At 42.8% G+C, this 15,126-nt stretch overlaps 1 protein-coding gene across 1 annotated transcript in view; it reads left to right on the top strand.

Moving 5' to 3' along the window:
* Window positions 1–15,126, top strand: part of CAMK1D (calcium/calmodulin dependent protein kinase ID) — a 123,434-nt gene that overhangs the window by 74,382 nt on the left and 33,926 nt on the right. The window contains exons 5-6 of the mRNA XM_017740351.1: window positions 5,537–5,675; window positions 9,865–9,991. Of these exons, the coding sequence (XP_017595840.1) occupies window positions 5,537–5,675; window positions 9,865–9,991 (266 nt within the window). The remainder of the gene's footprint in view (window positions 1–5,536; window positions 5,676–9,864; window positions 9,992–15,126) is intronic.

Here is a 15,126-nt window from a genome sequence, read left to right as displayed (position 1 = left end):
CTGGAGGGAAAAGCTGACAAGCTCTGAATAGCTTTGCTGAGATTCTTCATGTATGTCCACCACTAATGTGTTCATCAATAAGACTCCTGATAAAAAGCAATTAAAGTGTCAGGCAGTAAATGATCCTGAGCAATTCCAGCCTGTAGTACAAAAGAGGCAGAAGAAAAACATCAGTGTTTTGCCAAATGGCCAAGAAGTCAAAGTGATATTTCAAAGGGTGTTATTTTTCAAGCTCCTAAAACAAGAAGAAAGGTTTCTACACTCGGTAACAGTGGGGGATGCAGGGGTGAAGAAATGAGAGGATATATCTGTCCCAAAGACAGTCCCACCAAGAGAAAGAAAGGGTAACATGAATACATTAATATGACTAACATATTTTTAATTCCAGCATTTATTTGTTCTTTTATTCATGTATTTATTCACCTGAAGGCTAACATATGTAGGGATGTTCCCTACCAGGCAGCCCCGCTGAGGTGACAGTCTGGCAGGTATCTGGTACAGTGACCTGCAATGTGCGGGTGCAGGTTTCACTCTGCTGGCAAAACCACCAGAAATTCAGAGAGATGGGCTCTTGTTTTTTGTTTATGAGTTTAGGAGCCTTAAATTACAAGGAAGATTTTTGTTTGGTTCTCATTTTTCATCAAAGTACTTCTTTGAAACTTTGCACATTCTGCTTCCCTGATAGTGCTGCAGAGGAATTGGATGCTTCAGAAACAGGTTGATAATGCCCTTTCTCTTTGCCTGCAGCATGGGCTGTTTTCTTTTTGTTTACCAGTTTGGTTCTTTCCTGATGAACTGATGGTGAAATGTGTTAATGTAAAGGGAAGGTGTAATAGCAATGCCAAAATGTTTCCTCGTCTCTCACGGGTTACATCTGTGAATTAGAAATTGCACAAATATGGAAACTGTAGTGTCAAGGACTGACACCAATCCTTGAACAGAGCCTGAGTAATTACTAGGACACTGTTAGAGTGACCTCTCCTTTGCCTCTAATGAGCATTGCAAGGTCTTTCAGGGTCCTTTTTTACTGTCTGTGCAGGGCATTCAGCCAACAGTGAACACACTGAGAGCCCAATTAACAAGGTAGCTCGTCCACGTACAAAACTATTGGTATTTTCAAAGTTTTTTGAAACCTGTCCTAAACTGAGCCACTCAGTGCAGCAGCTTGTGCTGGAAGTTTAGAACTGCATTTAAATATCAAACTGGGAAGAAACAAGAAGCGAAACCTCCAAATCAAGTCAGGAAAATAAAATATTAAAAATGTAACTGTAGGAATTTATCGCAAACTCCAGCACCAGGCTGGATCCTCTAAAAGATTTGTATCATCTGCATGATCGATACATGAAGTCTCCTTAATGAAACACTAGATCCGGAAGCTTTTATCTCAGGAAACCCTGGAAACAGAGTGCAATCTGTGTTTCCCCAGTGGAATTGCAGATAATGTCTCTTTTATCATATGGTCAAGTTGTGTTCTACTGTCCCTCCTCAAACTGGGTGTTAATGGCATTACATCTTGGCCTGTACCAGCACCAGTGCGGCCAGCAGGACCAGGGCACTGACTGCCCCCTGTACTGGGCACTGGGTGAGGCTTCCCCTTGAATCCTTTCACCTGGAATGTTTGTTCTGGCCTTCCTCATGTGGCTAGTCAGTGATATGTACTAAAGGCATATAGCCTCAGCTGAAAGATGTAGTAGAAGTGAAAATTATGCATATTTATGGCTGGATTTGATGGGGTCTTTTTTCATCCTAAACGAAATTAATCATCTGGTCATTGTTTTGAAATTGTTTCCTGTATTACTGGAGACAGGCAAGGCACTTGCCAGGGTGTCCATGTGCCATGGGGACACTTAGCTCAGCTCCTTCTCTGGCTGCTGGGCTTTTCCCATGTTGCTTGGAGAACCAGGAGAGAGTCACTGCTCAGTGGCTGAGCAAGCACCAAGGGTTGGAGCCACACACGTTCAGTCTCAGCAGACAGATCCATACAGAAGATGCAGTTGTGGCTGCTTTTCTGACTTTTGCCCAGCTCTGAGTCCCCGGGCAGGGCTGATGGCTACTCTAGATCACAGTGTGACACTTGAGCTGCTCCAGGGTTAAATGCTTTTCAAGTAACTCAACTTGGCTAGTCTTCCTTGGACTTTTTCTGTGCTGGGAACCAAGATTAAAATCAGCAGGGGAAAAGGGTTCCTTTTGCTGTTGTTTTTGTGTCCAGCTCTGTGAGCCAGTGCCAGCTGCAAGACAGGATCAGTCCTCTAATTTCCACTAATGAGAAATACCTCCTACCCTCTATTTCTGGATAAAAAATTTTGTCTTAAATTTCTTTAAGACAAAGACCTAATTCTGCTCCTACTGCCTGCAGTTTCAACTGCCTCAAAATTGCCATAGAGAGGGCAAAGCTGGATGGTGGCATTAAAAAGAAAGTAATTATTCCAGAATATTAAAGACTGGAACAAATTGCAGCATTGCTTTGTGAGTGCCCAGGTCTGTTCAGAGCAGATGCCAAGTCCCATCTCAGCAGGGCAGAGGAGGTTGGGATCAAGACCAGCTAACGGGCCACATCTCCACCATGAGTTTAGAGCTCAGATGCTCTCCCACAGCTGCCTTTGCTGGTTCACTCCTGTAACAGCACTGACTTTTATCCCTTGTGCGCCGTGCAGGGAGCAGCATTCCCAATGACATTACGGTCGAGTTAAGCCTGTTTTGGAGGAGAAAAGCCATATGGACATAAGCTCCATATGGAAAGTAGCCATGGCCTTGGGTGCTGAGTTGAAGAGCATCCCGGGGAGGTGGACCTCAGCCAGGAATCTTGCCCACAGCAGGGAGACTCCAGAGGTGAGTGCAAACGTGCACTGCACCATAACGTGGAGTCACCACACTAATAAACGGGAGCACAAGACCCTTGGCTCTCTGCATCTACCTGGGATGCTGTCAACACTCTGAATAAGCAAGTGTCTGCAAATGTAAGAGCTGCTCCTCCTGAGTCCTTGGATTAAGCTCTGGTTTGCAGTGCATCGTTTAAGAGGTTGCATATATTTTCTGTGTGTTGGAATAAAATTATAAACAGATTGAGCCAGGGTACAGTAGATCCACTGGACTAAATCTGACTAGGAAGACTTTTAATTAAAGAATGAGGCTTAAAGAGGGATGGGGAGTGAGCTGGCATGGAGGGAAATTCTGTCAATTTAGTGAAAAAAAATTTGTGGAAATATACTCTCTGCAAAGATCGAAGAAGAGTTTCCTTGTGCAGGAAGGTACGTGATGTAAATTGGTATCTACTAAAGCAGTCCATTGCTTGAATGTAACAAAAGTAACTGTATGAAACTGCAAAACAACATACGCTGCACTTTCATGGGGAAATGTGCTGTATTCAGTGATATTAATTACTGTGTGGGCTCAATTTTCGGTGCAATCAATCCACAGGAAACAAAGGGACTGCAAGGGAAATACAAAAAGACAGTCAGCTAATAGGAGCCAGATTCAATAAAATTGTCTCTGCCTTCAGTGAACAGTGAGGGTGAGGTGTGTTTGTTCTCCCTTAGCAGGGCACAGAATGGGCCAGGCAGTGAGTATAGGTCCAAAAGAAGCTTGGAGCAACACTCTCTGTATTCATACATATGTACATATAAATATGTATATGTGAGAAATACAACTCCTATTTTGAGAAACTAGGAAAGAAAGGGGTTTAATTCAGGCTACTGGTGGACTTCAGATCCTGGGTGAACTTCACCTTTCCTGCAGTTTCAATTCAGTGCCAGTATTTTAGCAAGCTGTTTGGTTTGTTTGCCTACCACTTAATAGAAGGATTATCTGGTTTCTTTCTTTTTCTTCCAAGGTTGCTTTTCATTTTTGAAGCTGAATGTGTTCATTATTAGAGGTAGCGTTCTCTCCCTTTCAGGCTCCAAACTTCCCTAGGAAGTGACTTCATGTTATTATTCAAGCAGATTATTGCCTGGAGTGGCTGAATTACCTAGTGTTCGTGTAATGGCAAGCTCTCAGTCCATATGTATTTAATGACTGTAATCATTTGTTATTTTCCCTTTATTAGGTTTGTTTTTAAAGAAAGTTTTACTGTGCTATTTATGATATGCTAAGTAGTGCAACTTGCTGAAGAAACGTATCACATACATTTTATTTTTTAATAGGTTTTGCTTGCTAAAATGGAAATCTTTTATTTACCCTAGTAGGGCATTTTTTTGCTGACAGTTTTATTATTTCAATTACTCAGACATTTCTTTCCTCTTTTATTTCCTCAGATACTCCTCCAGGGAGTTTTCATGTGCCATTCTTTATTTAAGATTGGGTTCAGAACATGTTATTTCCAGCAAGGCAGGGAAAAAGGGCAGTACGGCAGACATTAAATAGTGGGATGTCAAGGTTTTATTTTCTTTCCTCCTTGAGTTGTGGAATCCTTTCCTCATTTGTGTCATCTGGTGATTAATTGCACTGATAATCTGGGCTCCTCATCAATAACCGTCTCTTACCAGTGCCAGGCAGAGACTGTGCTCTGCCTAAAGAGCTTGTGGCTGCAGGTAAATGAACATACGTGTGTGAGTAAAGGAGGGGACCTCTGAGAGTTTTTAAAAGTGTCAGAGGTGCAGGCTGCTTTAATAAACTAATGCTCTATAGGTAGTGGCAGCAACTCCTGAATGCATTTCACTCGCTAGTGGGGAAAGAATGGGATCATTCCTTCAGGGCAAACCGCAGGCGTTGGTCAGTGGAGTGAAAAGTGAACCCCAAGGGATCATCTGAGGAGTGGGCCAGCACCAGCAGATGGAACTGCCTATGCAAAGTTCTTTAGGGTGGGACAGCATGGAAAGCAGGGTCTGCTCCCCTGGCTCTTGCTGGGGTATGTTCATGATTCCCTCTGCACGTGCCAGTGAGTTTTTGAGCATTCCCTGATGTGTGAGGGATTTTATTTTCCATTATAGCCTGACCAGTCCATGGAGAAAATCAAACTCAATTCATAGAATCATAAAATATGCTGAATTGGAAGGGACCCATCAGGATCATTGAGTCCAGCTGGCCCTGCACAGGACACCCCAATCACATCATGTGCCTGAGAGCATTGTCCAAATTCTTTTGATCTCTGTCAGTCTTGGTGCTGTGACCACTGCCCTGGGGAGCTGTTCCAGTGCCCAACCACCCTCTGGATAAAGAACCTTTTTCTGATATGCAACTTAAACCTCTCCTGACTCAGCTTCAGGCCATTCCCTCTGGTCCTGTCACTGGGCACCAGAGAGATTAGCGCCTGCCCCTCCACTGCCCCTCATGAGGATGTTGAAGACCACAATGAGGTCTCCCCTCAGTCTCCTCCAGGCTGACCAGACCAAGTGACCTCTCCCCTACTCATAAGGTTTCCCCTCCAGACCCTTCACCATCCTCGTGGCCTTTCTTGGGACGGTGGGGGAGACCCCAGAGCTGCAGGCAGATCTGCTCTGGCTGCCTGTGTCTAGTGCATGGCCTTGGCCATCCTTTAATGATACAGAAAGGGCATTACAAAGCACATCCTCACACTTCTGCTTCCCACTGTGTTTTCCAGAGTGTCTGGGGGAGAGCTCTTTGACCGCATCGTCGAGAAGGGGTTCTACACGGAGAAGGATGCCAGCACCCTGATCCGGCAGGTCCTGGACGCTGTGTACTACCTGCACCGCATGGGCATCGTGCACAGGGACCTCAAGGTACGGCCACAGCGCCCCTCGGTCCCCTGGGCAGTGTTTATGAAGGTTGTGTAATTATGTGAGTCTAACAAACACGTGTACCCTGGGACTGCTGTTTCAGGAAGGTTTTACTGTAGGAGAGATGCTCCAAAGCCTCCCCATGTAATTGGTTTTAATGAGGACTCTGCAATCAGGGCAGTTAAAATGGGAGTTTTGCACCTCTGTGGGCAACAGCCATTAACACCCAAGATGTTAAATTAAGGCAGAAAACTCATTTCATCTGGGGTGTGTTTACTGCTGTAAAGTATTTTGCAGGTTTGCTGTGCTATATTTACTTTCCCTTAATAATAACTGGTAGCAATGGTGGGGGAAAGTTGAATGATTTCCCATCATTTGGAGCAGTGTTTTTGGAGACACTGTTAACAGCAAGGGTTCTTCTAAGGACCATTGTGTGCCAGTGGGATATTTAGATGATTATCCTTTCAGCTGCACCATATTGTCACATCTAAACCTCTCAGCTTTTCAGGTAAAAAAAACCCTAAACATGGTTGGTTTATTGTTTTCTTCCAGTATCTTAAACTGTCATTAATACAAGCAGAAAGGCTTGGATTTGATAGCACTTTAGTATTTTAAATAATTAGCAGAAGATACTAGAAAAATATACAAATTTCAAGAGAAAACTGTGGGTTCAGTTGCTGAGCTGGTTAATTCTGCCAAACTTTACTGCCAGAAATAAATAATTCAGTGACTGAAATAACACCTCTGGTTGTATTTTGGAGGGATGCTCCAAACAGGAGTTTCCTTGGATGTTGATTCAGAGCTTGTATTTCCCCCCTGGAAAAAGACTGAAATTTGGCTACAGGTTACAAGCCTTATATAAGCCTTATAAAAAGGCTTAATGAACATTAATAGAGTCAGAAGGCAGGAAGAATGGAATTTTTTTTCCTTTTTTACTTCTTAAATACAAGTCTTTATTAAATGTATTCTTAATTTACTTTTATGTAATCTAATATTAAACTACATGTTTGCAATTTTTGACTGCTCTTAGCAAAGTTATAGTGCTGGTAATGTCATCTCACTGTTATGCCTTCAGACAGATGAAAACCCATGGTTTTGAGAGATAGTCTTTATTTGCTTGTTGTCTTCTCCAAAATCAGTGCTGATGTGAATGCTGTGTGGTGTAAAATAATAAATGACAGGCTTATCCCCAAATGCAATGGGGCAAAATAGAGCCTGTTACTGGTATAACCACCAGCACCAGAGTTCTCCAAAGTGCAGCAGTGCCCAAGGTAGGCAGCCATGGCTTTCTTTTGTGACAACCTCAATGCAGTCATTTCCTCCTGCCTATCTTTGACTCCAGATGTGAATCTTTGAGCTGTGTGTGGGCCATTTCCATAGGATTGCAAGCTTTTCCACACCTTACTGCTGCAAGGGATGTGCCTCAGTCCTGTATACCTCCTACAGGAGGGAGCATCCTATGATCTTCAACAGATACGGCAATAACAGAAAGTAGCAAGATTTTTACATATTGGTTTGGCTCATGATTAAGACAAAACCTTAAATCCACTGAAAGAAAATATACACTGATATCCTCAAATAATATACACTGATACCCTCCTTGGTGTTGTGCAGTCCAGTCCAGACAGTGCCAAATAATGGGCTTCCTGTAAGGAGGCACTGGTTAGGCTTCCATCTCCTGCAGTCTCCACACATTGCCCTCCGTTCCTGTTCATTTCCTGTCCTTATGCTGAAGTACATAGAAATATTCTCATATTTATTAGAGTTCCGTAGAATTCCAGTATAGAGACCAGCTTGCTCCCAAATTCAGTTTTTAGGAAATAACTTCAGGCTTCTTTCTGCCACCAACGTTTTCAGAGTGACGTCCAAGACCTCTTAATTCAGATATTCCATTGTACAAGCTCTTAGTATTCTTGTCTTTATAATCCAAAGCAGGTTATACCTCTCACTTTAAAAAAAGAAATCTTATTTTAAAGTTCCTGTAGTAAAATATGGGATCTGGTGATTGGGAAGTAAATTCATGTACAAATTACTTTCACAGTCTATGTAAGGCCATGCTGAATTTAGATCAAAGCAACCTTCTCCGTGGTATTTTGTAGCTCCTTTTCTTTTTCTTTTGTTTGCAGGCTTTTGTCAGTATCATAGCAGTTGTCAAAATGACTCATAAAATACAGAATATGAGGAACACCTGTTGTGAATTTCTGTTAGCAAAAACATACCATGATGAGAAAAACAGGGATAGAATAGTGATCTCAAAATATCAAAATAAGTGTAAGATTCAAAATGAAACTCTGGGAAAGGATCCACTCTACAAAAATACAAACCATGAAACATCCATAACAATTATTTATTGTAATTATGTGTTTATTCAGATACCAAAATAGTACTTGCTGTAGTTGGTAAAAGCAGGTCTGGGCTCCAAGTCTCTAATCTAAGTAATGCAACAGCAGATTAGAAGAGATGGCAGCAGGTGATGTCCAGGGAATTCCAGGATGAACAGGACTGAAAGGCTCAAGCAGCTCCACTTGGTACAGAGCCACCTTGTTAATGCTTTTTGGATTAACCAGCTTGAGGAGACAGAATTCTTTTAAACGAGTTTGAGTGTGGGTTTCTTGGCTTTACTAAATGGAAGTGGGAACCTGAGGTGAGTTAGCAGAAGTCGTTAGGAAATAACTGCTTTTCCCCCTAATTCCGAGTCTACCAACCCCTCAGCAGATCAGAAGGGCATTAGTAAAAATCAGGAGTGACTCCAGCCTAGGGTGGAACATGGCATAAAACTGTAGTCCCTAAAGCAGTGTCAGCACTATAAAGTCAATTAAAGCACTGGACTTGCAAGGTATCATGAGAAAGAAACATAAATGGTACAACTGCATATTTATTTTTAGGAACTGAATCGTTTCCCTTTTTACCACAGCCCAGCTGGCCCACAGCTGTGGCTGTGGCCTGTAGCTCCTCTCATGGCCATTGTGTCCCATGTTCACACATGTCCCATGCATAAAGCCATCACTTGATGCTGGGGCTGGGGAGCCAGGAAATGCTTTACCTTCCTGGATGGGGACATCGCCCTCCAGCACTTCTTCATTCCCCCTTTTCCCAGAGCAGCTGGAGGAGGGAAGATGGATGCTGCTGCTGCTGCTGCACGGCAATTTCTCCTCTGCAAGAATCCAAGCTTGGATGTGTCCCAGGGAGCCTGAGGGTGTTGTGTGGCGCAGCTGCTCCTCACCATTTCCTGGAGCGCACAGCAGGCTGCGTGTCAGCATTTGTACCAGCTCTGGGCAAAAGACTCCACCAAGGCTGTTTGGAAACGTTGGGTACCCATCACTTTTGTAGGTGAACACCCCAAGGTCCAGGGCCCCTTGCCACCTGGCTGAGTGCTGCAGGTGTGGAGGCTTTCATGAGCCCAAATGTTAAGCAGGGGAAGAGGTGGGCTCTCACAGCACCCAGCAAGAGCTTTGTTGTGTAGCAGCAGCAGCACATTCAAAACACATGGATGCAGGACTGTCTGGAGCAGATGGAGGTTAGTTGGTCTCTCCAATGCTCCTGACTCTGGCATGAAAAGTTACAGGGCTTTGTGGAGTGATCCTTGTTTTCTCTTGCCATAAACAAGTTGCTGTGCTTAGTGCTATAGCATTTTTCCTTCAGCATTTTTTCCTAATCAGCTCTAGCTAAAACATCCTTGCTGCAAGTCTGTTAACTGTAAAGGCATTTCCTCTCTCAAAACAGTTTGTTTCCAGTGGAGAAGATACAAAAATTCCCTAACACCTCCTGTTTTCCTTTTCCTTTTTCCAAATACTGTATAAAATTTTTCATTACACTGCCTGGATTTGCCATATTTACTTGTTTTCAATAGAATCCTTCTGTTTTACTGCTCTGAAGTGATAATATGTAAGACACATCTCACAGTTAAGGGCTGAGCCGTAGGTCTTATTTGAGGTGCCAGAGAACAAGTTCGTTATCCCAGAAAAGGTGCTCAAAGCTCAGGATGTCAATTTCTTCTACTTGTTGCCATACAGGAGTCTGGAGAGGATATCCATGTAGGTTTTAAGGACAACTCTTTAGGCTTAGGGGAACCAAATTATATTCATATATGTATGGTGTGACTAAGGATTGTATTAAATGAAATGCGTGGGTCAACAGGTGGTGTTACTGCACTCACACATTCAAAACTCACTGTGCTTGTTCTCCCTTCTAGCCTGAGAACCTCCTTTACTACAGCCAGGATGAAGAGTCAAAAATCATGATCAGTGACTTCGGGTTGTCGAAGATGGAGGGTAAAGGAGACGTGATGTCCACAGCCTGCGGAACTCCTGGCTATGTCGGTAAGAGCTTTGGTTATATTTTAGTGAAAATGAAACAATACTCATTTTCTGGTGCTGTTACATGGTGCACATGAGATTTTACAGATATTTGTTAGATTTTAGCAGTTGCCTGTGCTCTGCCTTGTGTCCTCTTCCCCTTTGGGGTGCAATCCTACATGCTAGCTCTGGGTTTGTGGGATTCACTTTCATGTTTTCAGTCCTTTTCAGAATGAGTGGTCTCAAAAACACTGCCTGTAGCTACACCAGGAGCACGTGAAGAATAGCCTCAAATCTATTGCTTCTGCAAGCACCTAGGAAATAAAGAAGCTTTACCTAATGGAATGTATTATTTTAATCATAAAGATAGTATTTGCCAGATTCCTCTGATAAAAGTAAAATTAAAGAGTTGCATTTATTTTCAGACATGTTCAGCAATCCTCTGCTACAGCCACATTAAATTACTGACTCAGGTGTCAGAATGCAAAAGCTCTTTAGATCCTCGGGCCTTCCTGGACAGTATCAAATTGTTTTCTGTCATTTATTCTTTGCTCTTTTATCCATTTGGTAGTGATTATACAGGGCTACCTATTAGCAGTATGTTTACCAGCAGCCTTTAAAAACAGTTAAAGAAGCTGAAAGTGAGCATGAAATGGCAGGTGGTGATGAGGTCTGTTTGAGCAAGCACTGTTTAAAAGGCTCCCTTTGTGCACGAGACATCCAGCAAGCCTGTGCCTCCTGCCATACCAAGATCATCAGCTGAGGTGGGAAAATTAAACTCTCGAGTATCCATGAAATCCATGAAACTGACAGTGTATAGATTTGTCTCAGATCTTTCCAGCAGGAAAGACTGGATGTTTTCCAGCTGTCAGAAGCTCTTTTTACTTTGCAGCTGCCACCTCACCTGTTTTCATAGTTCTGATGATACCATAGTATGGGAACTCAGGTTATGTGATTATGACACAGTGATACAGATCTGTTCCAGGTACTTTTTTCTGGGCATTATCTTCACACTGCACAGGCACACTCTATCCCAATAAAATTAGGAAAAGGAACAGATTTCTGTGCTTTCCCATCATGAAGCCATCAGCCCCTCATTGTTTTATTTTAAGACATGGGTCAGGATGCCATCTGAGTAGCAGTTTCGTGTAATCACACCATGACAGCAATTTTAATAACTTTTGCTGTCAGCTCTTCTGTCCTTAAAAAACATGTTTTATTTTGCTCTGGAATGGGCACTGACTAGAATGAGTCTCAAGACACAGGAAAGCTTAGATGATGTTTGCTGAAGTGCTGATGAAAATGAGGGAGTGACTCTGGTCACTGAGTGATCTCATGCGGCCTCTCAGCGTTCCTATTTACATGGGAAAACTTGCTGTTTTGGAGAGGGAGCTCTCAGAGCCTGTGACAGGAGCTGTAGTGCTTTGAGAGATATTTAAGAGCTCTCATTACCCGTGGTCTGGGCTCTGATAGCTGCACAAGTGCCTCCAGGCTTGTTGTTACCTTGCTGAACCAAGGATTTACTCATCCCGGTTCAAGAGGTCACAGCCACTTATTTCTGAAGTGCTGACAGGACTTTTCCCCTTCTTCACAAAGAAAACATCCTTAAGTATTTGTTCTATCTTTTTTCTTTATTACTATTTTTCTGTGCAGAATGCAGCTCCTCTTTAGTTCTGTACTTTTTTTTTAACATAATAGGTTGCTCAGAGAACGTTTTCCAAGCACAGAACATTTTTCTTGCCGGTCACTTTGGCAATGCCCACAAACGGTCCTCCTTGAGTGTTAACACCTGATGATGTGGCTTCTGCATAGGTGGCCTGCAATTTGCCCACATCCAAAAGCTTTCCTGCCTTCCAGTGTCACTCCAACTTGCAGCACCTGCCAACTGCCCTCAAATCAATGGAAGAGTCTTCCTCCTAATGGCACAGCATGAATAAAAGTCCCAGCTGAGCTGGGGTAGACAAATGCCACAGTCCTGACCCATGAGCTGCCCTGTCTGCCACCTCTTTTTGTGTTTTGCTTTTTCTTTCCCACATATTTTACCTAGGGTTAAGTAACACTCAGGGATCCATCACTTAAAATTAATTTCCTGTTTTTCTTCAGAGATACGTAGAACACTCAGTTTTTTAAGATTTTATTAGAATTGATTATTTTTGTCAGTTTAACTGCTTTGCTTTTAAATTCCTGGAGGAGAATTGGGCACATATCACATGTCAAAGGCACCCAGGGCTCTGATAAGTAAGTAGTCATTGGCTACTATTTATACTTCACCTCCAGAAATGGGTCCAGCCAGATCCCGCTATGCGAAGTGCTGGACAAGCTTCTGACTTGGAAGCAAACCTGATTTTAACTCATGTCTGCTGCCCAAGTATTTGCAAGTATGCAAACCCCCCGCCCCCCGTCATTTCTCATTTCCCTGATCAGGATATACATTCAACTCCTTTTGTTTCAGTTTTTATCTCGGCTTTTCTCATTTTCGTCCACAAAGAACAGTAGTATCCAAGACACTAAATCCCTGTTTATGTGGTTAGGAAATTTATTGAATAAGGAAGGGTGTAATTATAGTTAAATTCCTTAACGAATATCAGTTTTCTTTCTGAAAATCAAAGTATTACTTTTCAAATTAGACTATATCTGTGTGTGACCAGTAGTACGTTAACACTTTAGCTTTTAAAGCTCTGCCTTACAGATTAAATTACCGTCAACAGTTCTGAGTTCTTATTTTTTCAGGAGTTTTGTCAGAGATTTTGGCCCTGTGATGAAAAGCTGATGGTTAAGATAATTTAACACAATTATGTGAGCCGCTCTTGTTAAGAGGCCAATCTAAATGCTTGCTTACTGAAAAGAGGATCTAACAATACAACCTCTTCTAAGAAGGTCTTGCATTTTCTTATCTGCTTGCCACTCTTATCCCCATTTCTCATGGAAAAAGTCTGGGTGATGAGCTGGGACTAGATACCCAACTTTTAGATAGCACCTGAATTGGGAGAGGTGGGGCAGCTTGTATGGCTCATTTCATTGCAAATTAGGTGTGAGGACTGACCCGCAGGGGTCTTACCCCATTGTCTAATGTGGAGAAGAAGTGATGTTTTCAAAACCCTGAGTGATGTGTGTGATTATGGGCAAGATCCCAATAAGCCATTAGTAATTTATAATTTTGAACATCATGGATTTGGGCTGGTCAGATTTTGACCTTATGTACTAACTCAATTTTGATGGGGGAGCTGTTCAAACCTGCCTGAAAATGAGCCATCCCTGAGGTGTGTGAAGCTGGGCACCCACAAGGAGAAGACCCCAGTCACTCAGCAAATTCTTCTAAAGAGATTTTGGATGTTTGGGAATTGGGTCTCACTGAGTGACTTTCCATGAGAGGTGGTCCCTCAAAAGCTTGGTTACTTCTGCAGATGGAACTCAGACTTTCAAGACACTTGAAAAGTTAGAAAAAAAATGTTGGAAAGCCTGTCTGAGGCAATCTGATCTCCTTTTGCAGAAACACTGAATTATGAGCTGTGTTTGTGGCTTACTAATATCTTAATCCTACTGAGATTTAAAATTCTTGCTCTGAGTCCCAGTCCAGCTTCAAGTAAAATTTTCTTATACTTCCCTGTCATACAAATTGGGCTGGATCCTGGTTATGTGGTTGGTCCCTGTACACCCCACCTCACTCACTGTTTTCGTTTTCTGTATTGCTTATATGAAATTGCTGTATTGCTTATATTTCACAACTTTCATGTCTGCTCTGCCAGAAATCCAGTGGCAGTTTCAGATCTCACAAAGCCATGTGTTCCTCTTGGCCCTGTGCAAGACCACAGCATCTAAGTAAGCAATAGATTTCCATGTTGAATTTTGACCTATTTGGTATCCTTTGAGTCAAAGGTTAGAAAATATTCAATAAGCCTTCGGAATATCCTTATTAGCAATAAGATTAGGCAGTATCATGAGCAATCAAGTAAAAATAAAGCATGGGAGTCACTCTGAACAGGGTTTGCTCAGGCAGAAGCACATGACAGGGCAATTTCTCAGCTCTGTTGCCATATCCTGACACAGAGTTGCATTACCCTCTGTAAAACATAAACTGCATTTTGACCAATGGCAGATATCTAAATCTGACTCAGCAACATGAAATAAGAACAGCAGGAGCACAAGAAGCCAGCAATACTGCACTGAAACCCTGCTCTCCTTCGGAAACAGCCTCAAACTTCAAAGTCTTGGCCAACCAGAAGGAGATGAACACTGGAGGAATATGTGAAAAAATGGGAAGAAGTGGTTTTCACCCCTGGAGTCAGTGGAAGAAGGACTCTGGTCTTGTGGTGAAGACTTGCACTGTGAGGAGGGTACTTTGTAGGTTTTCACTTCAGGAGAGGGGCTGGGTTGGCCCATTGTGTGCAGTACAGGCTGTTATGAGGAGCGGACACCCTCATGACTTGTACAGTGTGATCAACAGGCTTAAAGTATCAGAGCAATCCCCATCACCTGAGCTCTTTGCAAGAACATGGATTGCAGTTTTTGGCATCCAGCAGCTGCATTTTTAGGGAGCTTACTAGCATAGCTGTGCTCTCTGAGGGCAATGGCATGGTGTTCTGAAAGGGTTCCAAAGGTTCTGGTCTGTACCTTTTCTTAAACCCTCCATTTGAAATAAGCCTTTGTATTTTTTCTCTTAGTAAAAGCAAAACATAACCAAAAAAAAGCTAACTGTAAGACACCAGGATCACCTGGCCTGGGAAGCACATCTTCATGTACCTGCAGGTGGAAGGAGGCTCTAAGTTTGTTACCCCACCTCATACCCAGCACTGTAGCAATGCAGATCCAGCCTGAAACACCTTCCTGGATGTGAACGAAGGGTCCAGGTTTGCTCCATTGATTTCTCTGTCTGGATGACCATTGTATATGATTTGAGCCCAGAGTGATTCCCTGGGGGTGTGTGACAGTGGAAGCCTTTGCTCAGCTGACGTCTCCCCAGTGCCAGAAATGGGAGATTTGGCTTTCCCCTTCTCTTTTCTGCTGTTTTGTCTCCCCAGCTGTCTGTGTTGATTCTTTAATGCTGTTAGCTCCTGGATTTTTTTCGTTGTGTCTCCTGCTTTTGCCTCTTGGCACTGATTTGCCGCCATTCCTGAGAGCACCTCTGACTTTTTTTCAGCTCATTAAATATTTCCATCTTT

Source organism: Corvus brachyrhynchos, unplaced genomic scaffold (genome assembly GCF_000691975.1).
Source record: "Corvus brachyrhynchos isolate BGI_N302 unplaced genomic scaffold, ASM69197v1 scaffold307, whole genome shotgun sequence".
Lineage (NCBI taxonomy): Eukaryota > Metazoa > Chordata > Aves > Passeriformes > Corvidae > Corvus > Corvus brachyrhynchos.
This window is presented reverse-complemented; position numbering and strand designations above follow the sequence as displayed.